At 46.7% G+C, this 24,825-nt stretch overlaps 1 protein-coding gene across 1 annotated transcript in view; it reads right to left on the bottom strand.

Moving 5' to 3' along the window:
• The window catches only part of BCL2 (B-cell CLL/lymphoma 2), a 90,373-nt gene extending 66,819 nt beyond the window's left edge, over nucleotides 1-23,554 (bottom strand). Inside the window, exon 1 of the mRNA XM_010585990.1 lies at nucleotides 22,952-23,554. Coding sequence (XP_010584292.1) covers nucleotides 22,952-23,554 — 603 coding nt within the window. The remainder of the gene's footprint in view (nucleotides 1-22,951) is intronic.
• Nucleotides 23,555-24,825: the final 1,271 nt, after the last annotated feature.

The following is a 24,825-nucleotide window of genomic DNA, read 5'->3' on the forward strand; positions in this document are numbered from 1 at the left end:
CCTGTTTAAATCAAGAGGCCTTCACATGGGTGAAGATGTCTTGAAGAAAGATCAGGATGTAACTCTGTCACAATTATTATGATTTGGTAACATTTAGCAGCTGTGGTTTTTTGCTGTAGACATCAGTTTTATAGCTGAAACTGTTCCTTTAATTTTTTTTGCAAGAATGTTTCGCGATTTTTTTTGTCATTGTTGTTTCCTGGACTCCTAAATATAGCCAAGTGGAATAACTAGCACCTCTGTAAACTGTTGGTTAAATGCCACGCTGAGTTTCATTTTGCACTTTGGAAGGCCATTTAAAACACATCAGACTTGCAGAGTTCAAAATTTAGGAAATTATTTACATTCTGGGAATAACTTCTAACCATTTCCTCAGGCTTTTCTGCCTTTAATACACATTAATGCTATTCTCACCAAATAAAAGCGTGGCCTGGAAAATACCAGGTGTCAAAATAAATGGCACTTCAAAGTTTAAAAAACACAATTGAGAAATGAAAAACTGGAAAGGTTGCTCTGCTGTCACAAGGTGTTTTGTCACCGGGATGTTAAACAGCAAGTGGTCCGCTTTGGGCTTCACAGGAAATTTCAGGCAAGGCCAGAGAGGCAAACTCACTGGCAGCAAACGAAACCACTGCTGCACTTAACCCTACGGAGCTGAGTTCATGAACGTCGTTATTTAGTATAAAGGCACACTATTTCAAAACTAAAAACATCATGAAACGGAGTGTCATGTTTCTGCCTGACGGGGAAGTAAGATGTCCATCTGCCTAGTGTCTACACGCCACAAGGTGTACGATGGCGAATGACATGGCCTTTGGAGGCAAGGCATGAATCCTTCTCTCCATCCTGAAAAAAGCCCCAACACACAACGGAAAGCTGAGGTACGGGGGTCAGTACTGGAAAACACAGTAAGTCCTCGGTGATCCAGAACCCTGTGCTACACCCCTTGACTCCAGAGTCATTTGAAAGAATGGAAGCTCTGAAGTCCCTTTGAAAATAAGACTGCCTGACCCACAGAGAGTAAAACTTGCTTATTTATTCAATTTTCTGTCAACATTTCAAAGGAATTATCATCCCCATTTTGCAGCAACTAAGCTGTTTGCCTAAGGTCAAAGAGTGAATTAACGTTAAACTAGATTACAGAGTATCGTGGTTCCCATTCCTGTGGTCAACCAGCTAGCATCTGATTAGGTCACCCCAGTACATTTAATTTAAAAAGAATGTTGAATCTAACACTCTGCCTAAGAAGTGCTCGGGCCCTCAATAAAAAGTCATGTGAAAGTGAGAGAGGGAACAATAAACAAGGAGGCTTCCTAAGCCTCCGTAACTTGCAAACCCAAAGCGACAAAGAGCAATGCAAAGTACTGTACTGAAATATCGGCATGTGCTGCAAAAAAAAGTCACATAAATACTCTCGGCTTTTTGGGCACAAATGCAGCCTGCAGGGTCTGACCGTTGCTGCGGCATGGGGCGAGCAGCACTGGGGAGGCTCAGGTGCTGCTCTCCGATAGCCCCAGCAGTCCTGCAAAAGCATCACAGCCTGGCCAGAAGGAAGGTATAATGAAAATTGGGTAGAATGAATACCACTCAAAATGACTCCTTCTATTTTTCACCTTCAAAACAGAAGATGGGCTACAGGACCCGTCTGGACACACACATGAAGAGTGTCTTTCAGAAACACCAACTGGCCTGTGCTGGAAGGGAGACTGGAGAGGTTTTAAATTATTAAGTGCTTTCTTCTTCCAGGCGCCAATGAAATCTGTAACACCAAAACAAGATCTTTGCAAATTTTTTTATATTCACTGAAGGGGCTGGAGCTATCAGTTGCTCAGAAGAAGAGAAACACTTGTTTTTGCAAGGCCGAGCTATTGCTTCTGTTACCATTGGCAAGACAGCAAATAGCTGCCTGCCCAAACCAAACTGCAGCATCTCACATACATGCACTTGTACCCCCGTACATTTAATTTTCTCAAACCAATGCTGATCTCTGAATTTATACTTTGAAGCAGTAGGAAACTTACAAAGATTTTGCTGAAAATGTATATTCAACATCATTTGTTGACAATTCCAAACATGAAATAGCCTCCTGTACCTGTTTGGTTATTTAAACAAAGCTTGTTCAGTTCGCCTGCCAAGCTAAATGTTTCTGAAGTCGCCATTCAGACAACCACTAAGTAACATAAACTATGAAGACAGGTCTTCAGAAACCCCAAACCAAGCCCTGCAGCACATCCACAGAGCCCACTGGAAGAGTAGAGCTCAGCTTTATGTGGGATTATTGAAGAGCAGCTATTTCTGAATTCTGTGAGTTGCCACTCTTGCTCTGCAATACGAGTGTGTTGTTCCTCTTTAGCCAAAAGCAACGCTGCAATCCACTAAAGACCGCTCAGGAGCAACGCGGCCTCCTTCCAAAAAAGAATGCTGGTTCATGGACTCGTTCAGGAACAGCTGATCCTCCATACCTGTTTCTGAATAACACGTGAGTAGAGAAATCCTGGGAAATTGGTGTCATCAAAAATGTCAAGCTATGGACTAGTGAGATATGTTAGCCACCTACATGCAGGTCATTGGGTACCAAATACGAATAGTGGAGGTTAACTAACTGTCCTGGATGAGCTATATGAAAAGCTGTTAGGAAATCAGAAGAACAGCCACTACAAAACCTTAAAAACCAAAGAGCAGAGTCTCTGCTGGCAGAACCGCCGTGGGTTTCCCAAAGGGTTTCTGTGGAGCTCTCCCAGTGGTACCACCTTCCAGCTTGGATACAACCAAATCACTGGTGATTTTCATGGCCTATCACTCTGCGTACACGTGACCCCTCATGAACATGCCTTTTCACACAAAAAAAGGTATTCTCACATGGAAAATAAGCAATTTATTTTGCATATAAGTTCAGCCTTTCTGTACGAAAGTTAACAGGCAAACAAGTGCATGAAAATTAGTGTCGTGTTTTCTAAATTCTAAAAGTACACTGCACAAGGAATAGCAAGAAGACATACTGAACAGCTAAGTACGATATATACATTTTAAGATGGTACTTTCTTTTCCTACTCTTGCCTCTCTGAAGATCTTTCTTAATTCAGCAGAGTTAGCCACATACCCACCTGCCTTTGAAACATCTCACAAAGGTTTGTGAATGTGTAATAAATGCACAAGACATGCCTCCTGTAGGCTGCATTAATAAAGGTAAGGTTGCATTTCAATCAAAGGAACAATAATTATGTACTTAAACTTTTCTTAACAGGCAGGCAGCAGTGAAAAAGAACATATTCATGCATCTGCGCAATGTGGTCTCTGTCCGTGAAAATCCAGTGATGCTTAATAGTTGCATGAGGAGGGTGTGGAATGCCTTTCGTCCTGTTCACTTCCCCTGGCTCATGCACCTCTAAAAGGTCCTACCATCGCAGCTCTACAGCTCTGTTGGTAATTTCACCAACCAGTTTTACCAAGCCTCTCCTCCAAACTCCCACACAGCAGAATTAGCCAGCTTGCACCCGCATCTTGTATGCTAGCATGGAAGAAAGCTTGAGAGCTACCGCTACACCCACAGCTGTTTTCCACGAATCTGAAGAATGCAATCAGCCTAATTGTTTCTTTGAAGATAGACCATCCTTTTCCTGTGGCCTAATTTAGACTCAACATTAAAAGCATATAAAGCTAAAAATGGAAAATCACTCGTAATTGAACTTGTAAAATATAGAATCTATTTTTCACGAAACAATCTCAAATTCTACTTTTTTTTTTCACATACAGACGGTTTCCTATCTCAAATGGAAAACACCACAGCAATGACCTACTCTTTCATGAACTTCAGCGCTTCTGACCTGTAGCAAGTAGGACATAACCGGAGGTGGAAAAAGCCGGCTTCGGATCTGACTCAAAGTGTACCATGGTCAAGTGAGAGTCTGCTGGGACTGGGATCACGCCCGCAAGGACTGCAGACCTTCTGAGACAAAAGCAGTACATGACAGAAGACCATAGAGGCAATAGCAGGAGGCCAATAAACACTGGCCTTTCGCTGAAAATGAGCAGCTGTTGGGTGTTATGATAAGATGCTAAAATAATGCTGTTTACTGCCAGTGAGTAAGCAGTGTCAGAGCATGCTTAGTAGAGGGAATGTTATACTAGCAACACGCACAATTTTGAAACATGAAACTTCTTCAATTTAGCAGGAGAAACTGAAGTTGTGATATAGTCAACAACCTGTTTGGCTCAGACCTCAGGGCCCAGGTTGCGCCCAGCTGATGATACGACCTCCACACAAAGACCCGCATGCAAGAAGCTAGTAAAATGCCCCCAAAGAAGAAGTCTCAATGGGTCCTCGCAAAACCCGGGAACTGTGCTATCCATTCTTCAGCACCATCTACTGGCACCGTACCTAGCATCAAACTATTTATTTGCCTTCAGGCCACGGCCAGCTGTCACTTGCCCATTCCTCCAAGAAAACCATGGACCCCACCGGGTCCAGGGTCCGTCTGTCACTAATAATAGCCTTTCCCACATGGTGGATACATCCCAATGACACTTCTGGGACTTACCAAACTCCTTCCTATGCTGAGAGGCCTAGAGCTTAGACTTGAACCAGCTCACATGGTACCAGGGGCCTGGATTAAGGCTGTTCCAGCTCAAGAAATGAGATGACACATTCCCATGACCAAGGCAGTCCTGACCATACCTGCAATATTGACTTATAAATATCCTTGGATCTGCTGACCACAGAGTGCTATCTGACAAGCTCTATCCTTCTTCCTCTTCACGCCTCTATCACCTTTTGGGCTTCAGTCGCATCTAAGTGGCATCATCCCACTCGAGTGACTCAGTTGACGACGCTCCGCTCATTCAAGAGCGGCTTCAGGAGGACAAGAGACGAAGCTCGAGGCACGGCAGCATCCCCAAGGGTGGTACGCACACGGAGCACACGCCAACGTACTAGCTTTGCATGGGGGGAGTGCAGACCACCCCGGCTGAGCCTCCCCGACACAGAAAGGTGTTTCTGTCTCACCACGCAAGCTCTGAGCGGCACTCGCAAAACTAGCCCCCAGCAAATACCGGAAACACAGGTTGCAGCTGGTTAGGCTGCTTCTGGAAAGCAAAGCAGTTGAAGGAAATGTTCTCATTAATAGAAAGAGGCTTTCTGGGGCCATGTGGACAGTTCTGGAGACCAGAGTCAGTACAATGCACAGGCTCTCATCTCTGCTTCAGCGTCCTCACGCCCTGTTGTTTCAGTGCTTTAGCTGAATGTTGGGGAAGTGTTGACAGGGATTTCAAAGGGACATTTCGAATCTAAACACATTGTCGAATCCAGGCCCTTGGTAGTCGTTTTGTTGCATAAGAGAAAGGAGAGAAAACACAAAATGAAAAACCCACTGCAAGCACTTTCCCAGGGCATGGGCGCAATCACCCAAAGGGCCGAAGCCCAGCCGGTCCCGCGCCCTGCCCACCCACCGACTCGCTCGCACCATCCCTCCAAACGTCACGCCGTCACACCGGTCAGCGCCGTCTCGTTTGTTTAAATGGCGATTGCGTGGGTGCTGATCCGCTCTCCTGGAGCAAACACCCTGCCGCACCTCGTCCTCCCCCTGCCAGCCCAGCACTCGGCTGGAAATAATGACCATTTCTCAGGGGTGCTGCCGGGCTACGTAGCAGAGCATAGCCTGAAGAGAAGATGAAAATTACCGCTGGCAAAAAAAAAAATTCCAACTGGAATTTTTCAGCCCGCTTTGGGAAGACACAGTATATGTAAAGACCAAAAAAAAAAAAAAAATCATCTTTCTTATTGCATAAGAAAGCACTTTTGAAGATTCAGAACAAACAAAATACACCCAAACGGAGGGTAAAGGAGGACCCGAATAGAGATGATAACTACTGACATTCCACTTTAAGCCTAATTTTCAGGTCTGAACACGGAAATTAAATACACAATACATAAAGTAGGCAGAAATGAATTTCACCCTCTGATACCCGTGGTTTTTTCCTGTTTGGCTCAGTCATTTAAAGGAACAACTTTCCCCTTGAACTCTAATCATTTTTGAATGAATTATTAAAAAGCCTGACTTTACAAGCAGATTTCCTTTCATATACAACAGCACACAAATAAAAGAGGAAACTGATTAAACAGGGAACATGACAGTATTTACTTGACAGCATACTTTGTAAAAACCAAATTGGGCATGTGTGGTGCACGTGTGCACATCTGCGGGTGAGGAGGGGTGGTTTCTTTCTTCAGTCTTCCTTCTCATTTAGAATAACCGTGTGCTGTTCTGGCACTTTTAATTTTAACATATCCAGCTAATTATGATTTTTTTTTAAGTTGGTAGTGCCTCTTTAAAGAGATAAAATATTTTAGCTTGCACTATATTTATTTCTATGAGTTTATTTTGAAGTAATGGAGCTTAAGTTGCATTCTTGAATGGCTTGCATTTCATCTCCAAAAAATCCTAATAACTCTGGAATATATAACCTATTCCTTCTTGTTGCAACCAGACGCTAGATTATATTCATAATAAAAAGTGAGGGATGCTGCCAGCCCTCTTTTGAAAAGTCATGGCAATAAGTTGTCTACATTTTGCAACTTCATGTACTTATTCAAGACCAATAAAAGACTTATTTTGAAGTAAATTATAAGCGTGCAGTACCTTGAAGTGATTAAAAAGGAGTAAAATAGCTAAATATGCCTATTTTTTGCGTGAAAGCAACTACATTTATAACAGCAAGGATGTAGCATGAATGGGAACATTTTTCCCGTATCTCCACACAGTTTTCCCGTATCTCCACGCATCAAAGCAAAGCTGCTCTCGGGGTGGGTGGGCACATGGGACCAACCATGGTTTTCATGTCCAGCCACTGCATACGCTGAGGCTCACGTTGACGACAAGGGAGCCAGAGCCATCCGCTCCCCTGTACTCCTCACTGCGGCGTTTCTCACCTGTGTTACCTCTGCACCAAAGACTTTGCCTTCAAAGAACAATTTAATCCAAAATTAACAGGCAGAGTTCCCTTAGCTCTGTGCTTTCTCTGCAACACGTTTTTTTCAGATCCTTTCTGTCCAATTCTGCGGAGGGCATACACATTCAATAACTTACACATTTGTCCATATTAGATACTATTAGCTTCCCATATGAATCTCATTAAAAAAAAAAGAAAATTAATGAGGAACATGAACACACCAGCCAGCTTGCTTTCAGAAAATTACAAATCCATGCAAGAACATGATGACAAGATGATTTTGAATGAAAATAACACCAGTATAATCCAAGCCTAGGAAATGATTCCTCTGATGTTATGGTCACAAAACACTAAGGCTGACTTTTTGGGTACAAATCAGACTGCGAATCTCAGTCTACATGGTTATCCAGAACGATTATCAGTTACCTTCGTAAAACTCTCCTGCATTCGGAGGACCAGCCCAAGCCTGCTCATCACCTAGCGCCAGCTGAGGCTCCCTGGGAGAAGCACCGCCACGCCGATGCCTTGCCCTGACCCTCGGCCCTGGGGTGAGTTCTGCCCACAGTGAGTAACTGGAGGGGACACGCTGCCAAGGGATACACCTGATACCAACCAGCCAGATCACGTACCCAATTACCGGCTAACGGCACAGAGTAGACGGTACGTATCCTCTCCAGCGTGCGATCCTGCAACCTCGAGTGATGCTGACGTCCAAGGACTGTTTGCCAAGATACTGACTGCTGCACTGGGCCCTGGGGTCATACATCAAATGTTCACATGCACTGACAGATGTTTATGTTGGTCATCCTGATTTAACTCCCATTACATCATTTACCAAGCTACTGATGTTATCATAAACGATTAAACAAGCCGGCAAAGGAGACTCGAATACAAATTTGATTCCCTTGTGGTATGAGGGCATTACACTCTAGACTACGTCCTGCTCTTAAATGAAATTGAAATACTGTACAGATTCTTTAGTTCATTTGAATTCCGTATGAAAAAGAGCCTTTTCTTCTTTCCTTTTTTTTTGTTTCCCAGAAGACTGATTTCATTCATCATTTGACCATCGCAGGATGAATGAAAGGTATTAAAAGGTAACGAGGGGGGTGTGTGTGTGTGTGTCAGACTTTGAATCACAATTTTTTGGTATAAAACTATAAGCATTTTCATACTTTAAGTAAGGAGATGTTCAGGCTGGGATTAATTTCAGCTACCTTAATTCCTGAAAGTCTACTGCATTATTCAGTGCCTCCAGTCACTTCTGGTTTGTGTCTGGACTATTTTAACATACTGAAAATAACTGAAAGTTTTGAAGGAGCAAAATTAATAAGCAGAGGAAGTCCTCAATCTAGTGTGTACATAACATGCTTGCTGCCTGCCACTGAAATACAGGCTTATTATCAAATACAAGGGGTTAAATTTAAACTCCATGACCGCCTCTCTGCTTGCTTGGTTGTCATTAAGTGTGGGGAGGGAATAGGAAACACTTCACACATCTTGTTTTCCGCTTCTAATATATTTTTGGGTTTTCTAGTGCAGGCTTTGCTTGGATGTGTAATCACTGTGGAATGGCTACTATACCCTTGCTACACTGCATAATACTTTCCCTTCCTCCTTCTGTAGGATTCCTCATGAAAATAGGCACTTTGTGTTTTTGGCCCTAAGGACAGAACATAATGTACTGTCTCTAGGAAAAAAAAAAAAAAAAATCATTAAAACATTTTCCACTACTTAAAAAAAACCCAACACATGAAGTACTACTGTATTTCTTTTACACACATGACCTCATAGATAGATGTGTGCATCCACACACACACAAATGCATTCAATTTTCAATTTAGCTATTTATAGAGCTCTATAATTTTTCCTGGCTCAAGATTTAGTAAGCCTTCCCTGATGGCGTTCAGTTCACACGGTTTTGCAGCCCTTCATTTTGCTTCGAGTTCATATCCATGGAACATCCCCTCCCCTTCCCACCTCCTCCTCGAATCCCATTTAATGTTTTGCCGATTAAATTGGCTGGTTGCTTTATTGAACTCATCACAAAAAACAGTGGTTTTTTTCTTTCCCAAGGAGCCGTGCGTGTTTTGTCAGTTTTTCTTGCAATCTCCTAGCAGCAAAGCTCACAGATGCAGTAGCATCCATCTACAACCACCTTTTTTTTTGCTGATGTAACATTCGACACACATCTAGATGGTCTTGGCAGAGAGTCACATAAAGGTCTTCCAGCCATGCTGTTGCTCCCCTAAGTAGGGGCAATGCAGGTTTCAGGAACATTTGGAGAGTTACAGAGCCTTCCAGCCAAGCCAGCAGCACTTCTGGAAGATGCTGTTTGCTTGCTCCACTACCTGCGAGATGAACAAGACCAAAGTGCTCGGAGACCTCAAGGCAGGGAAAGCTTTTTCTCACCCTGGAGTCAGTCTACTCTTCAGTCCCCTCATATTTCAGCAAACTGGCTTGTCCCAGGGCGAAGGACGTCCCCAGCTGATCTAGGACAGTTGGGTCTGGTGGTACTTCATCTCTTCCCAGCCCCTTTCCAGCTCTCCAGGCTGAGAGGCAAGGCTGAACTGCACTGCAACCCAGCAAGCTCCTGTCGCGTGAACGCCCACTGAGAGCTAAATGCCCATTTGTGTAACTTCCAGCTAAGCTCTGCTTTCTTCTGGTAAGAAATCACCCCCCTGCCGTGTCAAGGTGCAGCGCTGGAGCACACAGGCACACAAGAACTACAAGAGAGAAACAACTAATTGCCCCCTCTCTTCACTTTACAGAGCTCGGCCTACTCGGGCCAGAGGCGTACAGCCTGCATAAAGGACAGAGAGGTAGAGCGCAGAAAGTAAAAAGCTATTAAAGCGAAAACCCATGAGGCAGATAACAGCTTGCTGCCAGACTTTTCAAAATTTAAGTGTTGATTGTTCAGAATTTATGTCTAGATTTTTCTTAAGAATGCAATTTCCTGGCACATGGTACAAGTTGCTCTAGACCTGCATGTCAGCACAGCAGGCATCCTGTTGCAAAGGTTGTTATGGAACTATTGAATGTTTTCATGCCAAATTTGTCCAAATTAAACCGAGGGGAATGGAAATACTTTCCCTGGATAGGTGGTGGTTGCATTAGGTGGGTTTGTTTATAAGGAGAATAAAAGTTACAGCTAAATATAAAAGCAGATATATCATAATATTGTCTGAGAACTTGAATAACATGTCATTCAGCCTGCGTGCTGTGGAAAGAACACGAAGGTCAAGTCTAAAATAAGATCAGTGACTGTTTGACAATAGAAACATGTAGGAGGTAGAGCAGGAGAATTTTCCACATTTTTTAAATGACATTTTTCTTTCAAAAAATGTTCTTGCTTACCTTGCAACGGCTCTGATGCAAAACCCCGTTGAACTTCACGCAAAACATACTGCTGAATTTGGCATGTTTTTGATCAACCCCCTGGCAAACCTGCATTAGTCATTTGTGCCAACTGTTTACTTTTTGCATTATGCTCAGTTGGGAAAATGAAAGAAGGCTGCTCTGTTGCATTTTTGTTTTTAGAGAGTTTCACTTTCTGCTTCAGCCTTCTCAACCTGCTTCCCTGGAAGTCAGAGACTTCGGTGAGGCTACCGCTACCTCTTAAAGGTAAGCACATCTGGGTTCACAGCACTGGGGAGCTTGCAGAATCCCTGGCGAGGTCAAAAAGAGGGGGGGAAATAAAAAAAAAAAAGAAAAATACCCAAACCACTACTTGAAGCACTTTATAAAATCCAAAGCGTTCCCTTTTCATTTTGTTCATCCACCAAACCCTAGGGTGAAGATACGATGTCAGGCACTTGCCATTTCCAAAAGTGCAACCGCGGCAGGGATTTCAGCCCCTGCCCTGCGGCAGGGGGAACTGCCCCGGGGCAAGGCTTGTAGGAGAAACAGGGAACTCGCAGCCCCAGTCTTGACACCCAACATACCCTACTTTTACTGCAGTCAGTGATGTCAGAGGTACATTTCTCTTTCCTCCCCTATATTCACTTTTAAATATAGTTACAGCCACCTCCCCGTAAAAGGTGTTACAAAAGGAGCCTTGCAAATGCCCTAATCCCCCTCCCCAACAACCCCGCTGACAAAATCCCACGATTTTAAAGCAAAGGCAGAGACAGAAAGCGGCCCGAGGCCAAGGTCTGGAGCCAGCTGCCCTACCTTTGCCCCTGAGCCGTGGCAGACAGCCCACGTCATTTAGAGAGCCAACGTTAAAGCATCCACTGCCAGCCCGTCGCTCCGCGGGAGGACTCTGGGGGTCTCCAGGAGGAAGGGTCTGGGGCAGAGGAGGGAGATGACATGTGGGGGGACCAGCCTTGCTGGGGGGGGGCGGTCAGGAGAGCCCCCAGACACAGCCCGGCCAGAGCCCACCGTGGGGCAGGGGGGGCCGCAGGGACAGGTCCCGCTCGGGTCCGCGCTTCACGGCCCCCTTCCGCCTGACCTCCAAACCGTGGGGCAGACATGGCCAAAATTAGTATCACGCTGAGGGCTGGCACGCGATGGCTTTGACCCTAACGGTCCCACTGGGAACGCAGTATTGTTCTGGCCCTATTAACAATAATTTGCATGTTGTCTGATGGCCCTGGGAGGAAAAAAATAAAAAGAAAAAGGGTGGCAGGCCTGAGGGAGGAGAAGAGGAAATGGGAGTGCTGCCATTTTCTTGTGAGAACTGGCAAAATAAGAAGGCTGACTTTCTTACGGAGCCAGAGGTAAAACTAGTCATTGCAAAATTATTTAATATCTAACTTAATCATCCAGCCTTCGTTGCTTCAAGGCAGGGTTTTGAGAACCCAGGCCATTTAACTATACCAAAGAGCTCTTGTCAAACCAGCCTGGTAGGGACCTCGATCACAGGAAACTTATTTTAGCGGGAGCCCAAGCCTCTCCCAAGGCAGTGGTGACAGTGACCTTTCACGACGAGGAGCTGCTCTCAACCAAAGGGTCTGAACTACAGAGACAAGGGACGCCTGCACACAGTGTTTCTCCATCATACTCGGAGCCTTACCTAAAAAGAGCAGTCAGTAACACCAAGCTGCCACAGTTCCAGGCATTTTTTTTCTACTGAAAGGAGTTTCTTTAGGGATCAAAGTGTCCTCAAAACTAAACAAGCTGGCTGTCCATCCCTTCCAAGAGAACAGGTAGTTTATTCCAGCTGTCAGCGACTGCAAACCAAACAGCTCCTCTCCCACTGTCAGTTTTAGCTCTAGGCCAGTTATTAAAATTAAACAGTTTCGTTTGTGAGAATGATGTATTTGTGTCTGCAGGGGGGAGAGAAGGGAGCAGAGAGGGAAAAAAGAGAGCAAGTTTTCTAAAACAAACCCTAAGCCCATTTACACAGCCTAACAGCGTGCCAGTGCTGCCTCTTCCTTCAGCCCATTAAACCGCCACGGAACTCCCAGCCTGCGGGATGTCCTACCATGCCCCAAACATCCTTCTCGCTGGGTTGGGGAAAATAAAATGAAATAATTTAAAAAAAAAAAAAAAAGCAAAAATTTCCAATTGCTTGCAAAACAAATACACAATTCCCTCATGAAACAATCAACTTCAACAGATACAAAAAAAGGTAGGAAGAGATGCCTTGACAGGTTTCCCTACCACTTGTGCCACCCGGGCTGGAGAGCGGAGGGGGAGCTCCCACCCTCGTGGTCCCAAAGCACCAGGGAGGCTCATCGGCTCGCCCCTGCGGCTGAGGCAACGGCTTTACCGGCCAAAGCTGAACAGGACTAATTACTAAAAAGCTGCCGTGGTCCTGGTGGGACACTACCACCCCTGGCCTTTGCAGCGTCCCAAGCCAGGTTCCCTTTAGAGCGAGGACGCCTGGGGAAGCTGAGGAGCACTCGCCAGGCAAAACCCAAGGCAGCCTCGCTCCAGTTTTCCACCGCTGCAGAGACCTGCCCAACCATCCACTACAACCAGGGCTTTGTACGACGCTTTACAGATCCCTTTTTGGGTCTGCCCACATGCTCGCTGCTGTACGAGGCTGGATACTGCCGGTTTTAGCGTCTGTACTGGAAAAAAAATAGCTATTGACTCCAACCGGGCAAGGATTTCACACATTCAGTCCAGAGCCAAATACGTGAATTTTCTGCTGCAGGAATTTTTTGCAGACAGCCATGAGCTACTGCAGAAGCCTGAACAGACTCCAGGCCGGCTCATTGACTTGCAGCCTTGATTGCCACCTGACATTTCAAGCGACCGGTTTTAATTCCTCCCTTGCCGGTGAGCCCCACCGCCGCGCTCCAGCCCCGCGAGGAGGAAAACCTTTAGCTTGCCCAGGCTCCACGGCAGCGCTGCCGCCTGTTGCAGATCTGGGCAACGGAGAAAGGAACGGGTCAAGCTGGAACCTGAAAATAACACGGGCATTAGGCCTCCTTCTCGGTTATATTTGTGACCTTTCGCATCCAGCAGCAGACTGGGGATTTAGACGGCGTGATTTACTGTGATTTGCCAGATGACTTCAGGAGAGGGGCTTTAGATATGTCTAAATTGAATTAAAATTTGCAGACACTTGGAGCATGATGTAGGACTTGCTTCTGTTATGAACGAGGGAGTTTTTACTTCAGTTTTTTTAATGTCATTTTTCACTTGAGCTATGCATACATTCTGGAGAAGTTCAACAGATTTCACTGATCTACAACACTGACCATCTTATTCTAATGGAAATGCCAACTTGTTTAGTACTATATTTGAATTTGTCTTTGAATTATTTTTAATTCTTTTTTCTCTAGAAAAAAAGATTAGAAATAGGGTCCTCTACTACATTTTATAATACACAGTCTGAACATGTGATGAATATTCTTAAGAAAGGAGTTCTTTCCTTCAGAAACAAAGCTGGCAATAGTTATTCCACTGCACAGACACGCTACAGGACTGTCCCATGTTGCAGAGGGAGGTGTTTCACTGGCCTCCTGTCCAAGGTCCTATCCTGACTTTCCAATGACTCTCACAAGTCTCTCCAGAGCACGCAATGGGAATTTTGTCTCCTAAGCCTCAGTTCAGCAAGACAGTTAAAACTAACTTCAACCTCATGGTGAAGCCCAAAAGCTTGATTACTACTCACTTTTTTTTTTTAATGTTTTAAAATTGCTTTTTCTGCCTGTATCTGAACACTTAATGAAGCTTGTGAATGGAAGCAAAAGAATACATGTGCATGAAGATGCTTCTTACAAGTGCATGTAATACAGCTTATTGCTCCTTCCCCTGAAGTGCCACAGACAGCTTTTACCTATGGTGGGAATGGAAAAGGAAGGACAATTTCCTTCTTGAAACACCCGATGAACTGTGCTGATACATAAAGGAAAACACTAACATTGTCAGTTGCCATTTCTCACCCTTTTCCTAAATAAAAACTAGAAATCAACACCTGAAACTGATCTGCTTAATCTGTGTCCATCACAAGCATTGCTAAACACGTCCAAACAGTGGAGCTGAAAAAGTGTAAGCCTAATTTCCATTTAACTTTTTCTTTCTTTCTTCTACCTCCACTCTCCACTCAAATCTCACCCCCAGGTAGTTTCACAATCTGACTCACTTTGCTCTTTTCCAGGCTAGCGCGCTCCAGCAATGACAAAATGTAATGCTACAGATTTGAATTTTATTCTAAGCCCCAAATTACCATGACAGACATTTTGTTCAATATTGTACCTTGCATGACCTCTTTTAATTAAAAAACATCAGCCCAACTCATGATAGCAAGGTGGGCAACAACACATTTCCCAGAGCTGGTGTGCTGTATAGCTAGGAAGAACACCAATTTCATAGCTGGGTTAACTGAAAAAGAGAGATATTAATGATTTGCCCCATATCCTATCGTATACTCAGTACTAGAGCCAAAAAGAGGAAGTTAAGTTTTGACTCTCAGTTGCTTTCTTGAACAACTGCGCGACAGCCTCTTTCAATCACTATGTAGGAAAAATGGGGCCTTTTCTTTTTGATTTTACCTGGCCCATGTACATAAATTACTCACTGAAGTACCCCCAAACCCACTGACCTGCCTTTTCAATCAACAACTGGAATCACCCTTTTTATGCTTCAATAGAATGAAATAGCAATAAAATGATGTATGCACCAAAGGATGCTATTTCTTTTAACTAGCTCTAAATGTGGCAATTCATAACAGGTCTTCGGTCAGTGCAGGAATAAATTCAGTGATGTGGGTGCTCTTCGCAACACAACAAGCGCATTTACAATTACCTTCACAAGACACACGCAGAAGTAAGAAGTTTTTCCTGGATGGATGAGACCGGCAGTGCATCCATCCCAGTATCCCCAGTCACCAACCAGCACCAGGTGCTCTGGGGGAGAAGCAATGTCATAGATAATTTTGAAATAGCATTCCCCAGAGAAAGGTCCACCCTCAGCACCTGGTGATCTCATTTCAGCAGCTGTTGTTAAATTTACCCCAAGGTGTATGACTGCCCTTTCAAGCAATTTTATTCAAATGTAAGATGTTTTCCTTACCCTTATAAATACCTAAACCTTTCCGGAATGCAGCTTAGTACTTCCACTCACAGCTCTCCCACGAAAACAGCTCCCAAAGGTTAATCATGCATTGCAGAAAAGGCTGTTTTTCTCTATTAGTTGAAAACCCGTGGCTTTTTCATTTGATCTTATTTTTCTTGCCGCATATACAAAGTAAACATAACTACAATTGTCCAATTAAGTGCCTCTTCCTGTTCCTATTGAAGTCAATGGCAACACTTTCTAACTTCAGATTTGTTTTCTTACTCATTAACTTTAAAATCCAGAAACCCACAAGGAACTTTCCAGCGAGGGGGATTTAGCAAAGTCTATCGAGATACAATAATTATGACAGCAAACTAACATTAGGATAAAATAACAGAAAATAAATTCCAGAGTTTTAGATGCGTTTGGAAAAGTTCTTTGGTTTCACAGTCTTTCAGGAGCCAAAAAAAAAGGGGGGGGGGAAGGGGGAAAAAAGGGGGAAGAAAAAAGGGGGGAAAAAAGCCATCAGACTGTTAATGAGACTCAAAGCCAGAGTAAAATAAAAATCCCTCAAATCTGTCATCGGCATTTGTGTTTGCCAAGAAGGCCTGGATGTTATCCTGCTGGGGAAGAGAAGATTTATGGCAACGCACACCTTCATCCATTCTATTATTATATATGAAATGGAAAATAAAACAGGCCGGTACTACCCTCAGAAATAATCAGTATTTTGCTGCCACTGAGTAACAAGTGTTGTTATTATTATTCCCAAACCAGCAGGAGAGCAGCCACGAGGTGCCCATAAATAAATTATTTTAACAAACCAAACAGGGCTGTGCTGCACCCCCCAAGGGCGTGAAGGAAAATAAAACAGGCCAGGGAGGGAGGTGGGAAGGGCCGGACCCGGCGCGCACCGCGGCCGACGGCTGGGCGGCAGCACCCAGAACCGCGTCCGGCGCCCGGTGCCAGCCGCGGTGATGGAAAGGGATGGTCAGAAAGGCCCGCAGAAAGCCGGGGACCGCCAGCCGTCCATGAAGCAGAAAGACAAAAGAGGCAAAGAACCGGACACCCGCCAAACGCGAGCGCAACGGGAGCGGGGGGCGTGCCTGCCCAGCCGCACCCTTCCCCCTAACCCCCCCCCCACCGAACGGGGTGGGAACGCAATAGCCAAAAAATAAAAATTCGCTTTGCCACAGGCGAGCTGTGATTCCGTCAGGCCTGTCGCACTGTTTTGTAGCTACGGCTGCTCGCCCGCCAAGGCTGCCGACCCAGACCCCAGGCCAGGAGCGAGCGCCCGCTGTCCCGCCGGCGGCCCCCCGCGCTAAGAGGCCGCAGGCTAGCCCGGCGAGGCGGCTGCGGGGCGAGAGGGGAGACAGGGACACGGCAAGACTGCCGGCAGCTCGCGCGGGCGAGCGGGGCGGCGTACGGAGAGCCGCCGCTTCGGCCGGGCCTGCCCCGAGCCCCGGGCCTGGCACCCCTCGGTGTCGACGGCAGAGCGCGAGGTTGGCTCGCCAGCGCGAGGCGCGAACCGTCACACGAGACCAAAACCACGGCAGAGGTCTCGGAGCGACACCCGAGCGGCGGTCCCATTCCTACGTCCGCCCCCCTCCACCATCCCGGGTCCAACCTGCTGGAAGACGACCCTCTCGCCAAGGACGCCCGTGTCGGGCACAAGGGCTCAACCTCCGCTGGCGATGCAGTACAAAGTTCCCGTGCTGCCTTGGGAAGCCCAGGCCCCGGTATCTGGCCGCTAAGAAAATGCTTCTGCTCCACATGCAATTTCACACATCATTGCATAGGTCTTGTGATTCTCCTGCTAGAGCCGTGCTTTGCCGTCGGAGAAACGCTTGTGCCTCGGCAGAAAAATTCAACTGGATTTTCTCCGTGGATTACCGACTCCGAATTTCAGGCTACATACTCGAAAAACTAAGCTACTTACTGCCCAGCAGAGCTAACGCAGCAGCTTGAGAGAGGCCTGTGTTAATGCAGGCACAGAACTAACTTCTTTCTCAATATTGAAAGTAAAGTAGAACTTTTTAATAGGATTGCTGCTTGAACTTTACAGTTCTTTGCAAGATCAAGGCAAATGACATCATCTCCATAACCGAGACCCCTGGTTCTGAAATTTTAAAGGTCACGGTCAATACATGTATTTTTTGGAGAGAAAAAAAAAAAAAAAAGACAAAAAAGACAAGACTTCTGAGAAAATACGCAACCTAACGTTGTGGCAAGTTACGGAGAAAGCTATTACAAATGAAAGGGACTAGAGAACCACAATCATTTTCTCTTTCTGCCCTAGCTCTTCTCCTCCTTGCTTTGGCACTTATCCTCCACAGAATGAATTTCTCGCTCTTCGGCAACAGCAAAAAGAAAAATATTTTGATAATATTTTGAGAATTCGATTATAAACCCACAAAGCCACAAAAACTGGCAAAGGACCTAGAAGGTGTAACACTTGAAACTGCCAATTCATTTATTTAACTGAGTGGATTTCAGATAGTTTCCTTTTACCAGTCAAACAGTGACTTGGGGTTAGCCCCGCTGGGGATTGAGTCGTTACAAGGCCGCATGTCACTGGTAAAAAAAAACTCAAAGCGCCTCTGCTCCAGCGTGGGGCATCCGGCTCCGAGCAAGGCACCGTCCCGTCCCGGATGAGCGCGAAGCTTTTGCTCGGGACTTCCAAGAGCACCAACGTGCTGTGCAGGCAGGCGCCTGGCCGAGCTGCTGGGAGAGCAGCTCCAGAGCCCAAAAGGGATGAGATTTTGGTCGGTAGCCCATGCGCAAGCCCGGGAAGGCCCCTGCGTCACACCGATATCCAGGACCTCTAGCACCGTCCCGGAGGCAGACGCATCTGCCATCCCTCGCCTTCGTGAGGAGGCTACGGACCATCGCAGGGCACGGCGACTCTCCACACTTCCTTTTCAAAGAGTGCCACCGAGCAAAGAGAATTAATGATTTACTAGGCAAAAAAAAAAAAAGAAAAGAGGAAGCTCGGTGATTAGGGCAGTCAACCCAGGAGAAGGGAAACCTGGGGTCTAGTTGCAGGTCCAAGAAGCATTTATTCATTTGGCTGCAGACAGCCACCTGAGAAAACACATCAGACAGTGGGAATTAGACACCCCGGTTCTTCCTCCTCCACCAAACGAAATCTCACCCCTGCAGAAGGACGAGGACAGCTCGGCAAAACCAGCAGCCATCTGGCAGGTGAAGCCTCCTGAGATGTCGGAGATGCGGGTGTACACCCCCCTGCCAGGCTGGAGAAAGTCTCGTTGGCAAACCTCTCGTTACCTCGGGAGAGGCCTTAACCAAGGAGCCGCCAGGAAAAGCGGGGGCTTCTCCCCGGCCGTGGTTGCGCATGAGGATGGCACGTGAGTGACAGCAGCCGAGCCAGAGGATGCCTGCCGGCTTCAGGACACGGAGGTTCTTGGGAACGGTGTCCCGCAGCGTGCCGAGCGGCTCCCCTCTCTCAAGGCAGGAGCAGCTCCCGGCTGGCTTGGGTGAGGAACGGTGGGAAGCCAGCGACTTCTGACACCATCCTGGCTAGGTGGGCACTCAGAGGATGCAAGCGCTTACGTTCCACCTAAGGTCCACTTCAGACGTCTAAATCCTTCCTCCTCTCTGGCCTTAACTCTCAAACAGAATAAAGAGCCGCAATAAAAGAACAGAATCGGATGAAAACACGTGACCATCACATGCCTGGTTCAAATGTAAATATTGTCATTTAAAATGATGCTTTCTTGGCTGAATTTTCAACATGATGCTGCTTCTCTCACCTGGGCTTCTTTATATTTTTATGTCAAAAACGTACTTGTCTACACGTATATGACGGTGCCTCTGTCTCCTTCTATAGTTCTCATGCTCTTGCTTTTTCTTGAACAGCTCGGGGAGGAAGCCGAATGTTGGACTAGAAGCCCCCAGAGCTGAGCACGGCTCCCATGTACATCATGTTGTGTGCCCGAAGAGGTCACCCATCACTGCAAGACAAACACTGTTATTTCCCCCCGCACCAGCTGCATCACTTCAATGTTCCCTAAGTCAAAAGTCACCAAGTGCAGCAGCCCACTGCCAAGCCAGTTCTGCTGCAGCTCAAACACCAGGCTCTAAAAAAATGAAGCCATTACATTGTCAATCAGAAAGCATACGTTATACCAAGTACCACAAAATTGCAGAGATGAGCTGGTTCTCCTCTTATTTCTTTTGTAACACAATTAAGATGTTATCAGGCCAAAGTACAATATTGCGGTATCCTGGCCTACTTGAAAATCTTTGAAAGCTGCATTTATTTGCCACCAGAACCACAAGCTAATAATACAGCCTCCGTGCAGGCAGTCCCCATCTGTCGCTTCTTCTAAGTTTCGAACAAACCCATGATGCTGTGTATTGTAAGGGTATTAACAATCCCCAGACACCATTAATGGCAATGTCTAGTGCTTAAAATATATACTCCACCAGCTCCACCCCTTCCAACCTGCCCTTCGATATGATTCTTTCCTTCTTCATTTTCCTTGCAGTATAAAGAATTTATGTCCTGAAAATACACTGTCAACTCACAGAACCGATTCAAAAGAAACAGGTAAATAAGACATTTCAACCAAACTTCAGACCTGCGTGTAGGATGTAAGCCTATACAATAAACTCAAAGCACGCGCTGTCCAACTCACTGTGTAACATATGCTCGTGACTAACTCCTATGCTCTCTTCTCTACTACTACACATCCTCTAATAAACTCACTGCTCCGCAACACAACGTGAAGGAGGAGAAGGCTACAACAGCCGGCGCTCCCACCTGTTGCAGGAGCCTGCATGACAGACAGACCTTGCAGGCAGCTGTGCTGAGGTCCTACAAAGCATCACAACCTACAAGGTGATCAGCTACTTTGGAAGAGCCATTTACGACGCTTTAATAAGGTTCGTACGTGGGGTATGGTGCAAGTGCCAAGTTGAAGACCAACTGCATGTATTAAAGCATCTTTTTTCACTGACAGATCCTGAAAGCTAGGAAAAGAAAAAAAGAAAAATCTGCCTTCCCATGCCATCCTTGATTCTTCTGTCTGAAGACAGGATCCTAAAAACTGTGTTTGTAACTTCATGTTAGTCTTTTGCTCTTCGTAACCAGCTAGAAGGTGTTGGCTGTGTTTAATAATCCCGTGGCTCAAAGGTACCAGCCATTTACCAGACAGGCAAAAGCCACCTTGGAGTAATATTTTGCACATCTTCTTCCATGTGTACATTACAAATAACACGTGGCAGTAAATGGCATCACATGCATCCAAACTCTGGAGCTTTTGTTTATAGGAAACCTCAATAAACAATGAAACGGCTATCGATAAGAAGCATCTTTTCCTTTTAAAGGCAGTCGGTGTTTATAGTCCGAGTTTTGTGTATTTCTAACTGTCGAGAAGCAGCCCCAGCACTCGTCTTATCTGGCCAATCACGCCTGGTAACACCTGTCTTTTCACATTCTTAGTTTTATTCATTATTTATGCTTCTCTTTACACAATACACTCACAGGACAATACATCTCCAGCATGCTTACAGATTTGATCCAAAGCTCACTGGAGTCAACAGAATGACTTCACTGGCTCTGGAGCGAACCGAGGGCCCCAGCTCCACAAACGGGCTTCCAGCCTGAGGAGGGACTTACGCACAAGTTAGGCATCCCAGCCCAGAAGTGCAATCACAAAATCCCTAACCCTTTAGCTGCTTGTCTTTTAAGCAGCCAAGGTCTCCAAAAGCCTGAATGGTTTGCAGATTTTTTTTCTCCCCAGTTACGTGTTTCATGAAAAAAAAAAAAAAAAGCCACCGACAAACCCTCTGTAGTCATCTGTGAAAGAGGGGATCAGGGGATAGGTCTCCCTCTCCCAAGTGTGGTCCCAACCACTAAGCACTGGAGTAATTTTATGTATGTGTGTGTATATATGTGTGTGTGTGTCTGTATACATATGCATATTTGTACATACATATGCATATATGTATATCAATACACAGACACACATACACACACGTACGCACACACATTTTTTGCTCCCCCTTCTGGCCCCATGAATCTTGAATTTTTTTTCTTCTTGGTGGAAGCAGGGGAGAGCAGGAGAACGATCCTGCCTCCAACATGACTTGTAGCCAGGGATCTGCGGCACTCCTCTGGGAGGTGCGCAGCGTGGATTCCGGCTGAGAAAAGGGCCCCAGAGCCTTACTCCCTCCGTTATGGCTGCATGTAGATGTCCTCTGGATCCCTGAACACGTACACCCTTTAGTCAGGCGGTTTCAGCAGCGGGAAGGCAGCATCTTCATTTTTTAAGAGACGGTCAATGCGGGTGGCATGTTACTTAGCCTAACACTGACTTAGCAAGAGACCCAATGCTAAAAATTCCATACCGCAATGCTTCACAAACACCAGGCTTGCCAATCATGTTAACTGGGAAACATACACTGTATTTTACATTCCTTCACACACGCCTCTTAAAGGTGTGCTGTGTAATTGAGTCAGCTCTCTGTATTTCACAGGGGACTGGACCTGAAACTGCCAGTGTCCGCCCAGCTGACCTCCATTTCTAGGTGACTTAGAGGAGCTCTCAGCCCATACGTAAAGCTTCTTCTTCAGTATAACTTTTGCCATTTACTCCTCCAATGCATTAATGCCATAAGCTTCACACATACAACAAGTTTGGTTTGCGGGAGAACGGCTGGGACCGCATTTTGTTACAGTATGTCAATTAATACAGGAAAAAAGGAAAGAAATACCCTTCCAATTTCAATGCAGTTATGTATTGTGGAAAGAGAGCGAGAGAAAAAGGAAAAGGCTTTTGATTGACTACCAGTGTAAAAGCTGTCCGTTTTTCCACGAGTGGAACTCTTTCCTTTCTGGACGATGCTGAAGCCAACCCTGGCCAGAGGTGATCTCTACCCCCGAAACAGAGTCACCCATCGGATCACGACAAACACTCATTTTCCAGAACAATCCCGCAGACACGGCTCCCCGCACCTTTGTTTCATCCTGAGACAAAGGCAGACTTTCCACACTAGACACGTCCGATACCATAAACCCCGACTCCCGTCGCCGCCGCAGCTGTAGACGCTGGCACCGCAGCCCACCTGCCCGCCCGTACCACCGGGATCCCGTGTTCGTCGTGCACAGACGCACACGCACGCCACGTCCACCTGCCCGCCCGTACCACCGCGCGCGCACACACACACCGGGCACCTCTGCTGCCCCTTCCCAGCCCGCTGCCTTGGCCAGGGCTGGTGCTGCCGGCAGGCGAGGGTGGACGGGGGTGGGAGAGCGGAGAGCGCTGATGGAGAAGGTGCCTTGCTCGGCCTTTTCGCTCCCCAGCTGTAGCTGCTGCCCCCATCCCAAACCGCTCCACCGTACCCCCGCGACGGGGTGGAACTCGACAGCCGGCAAAAGGCCCGCGCTGCTTCGGCGCAGAAACGTTTCACCCCCCGCCGTGACGCGAACGCATCCGCCCCCCCTCCGGGTGCTGCCCACCCCGGAGCCCCCCCGGCCGCGGGCCAGAGGCGGGAGAGGGAAGGAGCAATGGGGGGGACGTACCCAGCCTCCGTTGTCCTGGATCCAGTTGTGCAGGTGCCGGTTCAGGTACTCGGTCATCCAGGCGGCGATGCTGTCTACGAGGGGAGACATCTCCCGGTTGACGCTCTCCACGCACATCACGCCGCCGAACTCGAAGAAGGCCACGATCCTGCCCCAGTTGACGCCGTCTCGGAAGAGCTCCTCCACCACCGCCACGAAGCGGCCCCTGGCCGTGAAGGGCGTCAGGTGCAGCTGGCCGGACATTTGGGCGAAGTCCCTCTGGTAGCGGCGGGAGAACTCGTCGCCCGCCTGGCGCAGGGCGAGGTGGACGACCTGGGGCGCGGGGGGCAGCCCCTCGGCCGGGGGCGCGTGGCTAGCAGCAGCCGAGCCGGGGGGCTCGGGGTGCGGAGACACCAGCCCAGTGTGATCAGAGGAAGTCCCAGCAGCAGCAGCAGCAGCGGCGGCAACCGCAGCAGCAGCAGCAGCAGGAGGAGAGAGACCCGGAGGCAGGGGTGCCCTGTCCTCGGCGGCAGCCCAGTCGTATCCCCTCTGCGAGAGTTTATAGTGGATGTACTTCAGCACTATCTCCCGGTTATCGTAGCCTCTTCTCCCCGGATGAGCCATAATTCCCAAGAGGAAGCAGCAAGAGGAAGGGAGAGAGGAAGAAGAGGAGCAGGATGAACCCAAAAAAGTAAAGCAGCCAATAATAATAAAATTAATAACACCAAAAATTATAATCCAGTTACTGTATCGGGCACGGTTTCATTCATGGTGGTGTGGGGGAGTTCTCAGGGTCTCGGAGGTACTTTTGTCTTCTCAGTGTTTCCTCCTCGGTTTGAGATGCACGGTATAAATAGGGATTAAAATGCTGTAAATACTTTACTTCCAGGTGCACATTTATTACTTATTATAAATTTACGTTAGGACCATTTCCTCCTCGGTGTTGAAATACATCTTAAAAAATATTATACCGATTCAAAATCAGGTGCATTTTCCCCTAGGTGCTGAACTACCACGGACACGACGGAGCGGACGAACACACACCGTAAAAACTGCAATTCAATACGACTTGCTAAACAGCCTTGGATGAACGTTAATCCAACGCACTTTAAGCTAGGAACCTCACCACTGCTTTTTTTTTTTTTTTTTTTTTTTTAAGTTACACAAACTAAATTTCCTCTGTAAAGTACTTACTTGGACTATAAATATGTTCCTCTGTCAAGTTTCCTCTAAAAAAAAAAATAGCAACAACAAAACCCAAACATCAGAAGTCTTCAGAAACGTTAAGTTCTGGCCGCTTTGATGCTTCAAGTCACCAAGGGGGTGGGAAAGGGACAAAAAAAAAAGTATCTCTACGATTTCAAATGTTTTTTCCCAGACTCCTGTTTAACAGACATCTCCAAAGATGTGTCAAAGCTCAGAAAATCCCGCCTCGCAGCCCGGGAAGGCGAACAACCCCAAAGAGACGGAAAATCCTGGAGACCAGATGAACCACATTTGAATCCAAGCTCTCGCAGAAGTGCTCCGTTTTTCCCTCCAGTGCAACGTACAGACATATGCATTTACGTAGTTTCATTCAGACACCGATCGCAGGAGCCCGGTGCTTCCACACACACGCACGCACACACCAAAAAAAAAAAAAAAAAAATTAAAAAAACCCCATACGCATTTAGGAAATTAATTCTGTTTCACGAGCAAGAGCGTCAAAAAAATGAATGCAGAAATAAAAATAAAGACGGCAAATTGCGTTTGACGGTGGCCCCGGGGAGAAATGCCATTTCCCGAGCAGCTTTGTATCGGAGGAGGAAGAGCCCCCGGCGCTGCCGAGGAGGGGCGCGGACGGGGCGTGTGTGCGGTGTGACCGGTGCCGATGGGGACCGCGGCCGCTGCCCGCC

Source organism: Haliaeetus leucocephalus, unplaced genomic scaffold, assembly GCF_000737465.1.
Source record: "Haliaeetus leucocephalus isolate CR32 unplaced genomic scaffold, Haliaeetus_leucocephalus-4.0 Scaffold137, whole genome shotgun sequence".
NCBI classification, from domain to species: domain Eukaryota; kingdom Metazoa; phylum Chordata; class Aves; order Accipitriformes; family Accipitridae; genus Haliaeetus; species Haliaeetus leucocephalus.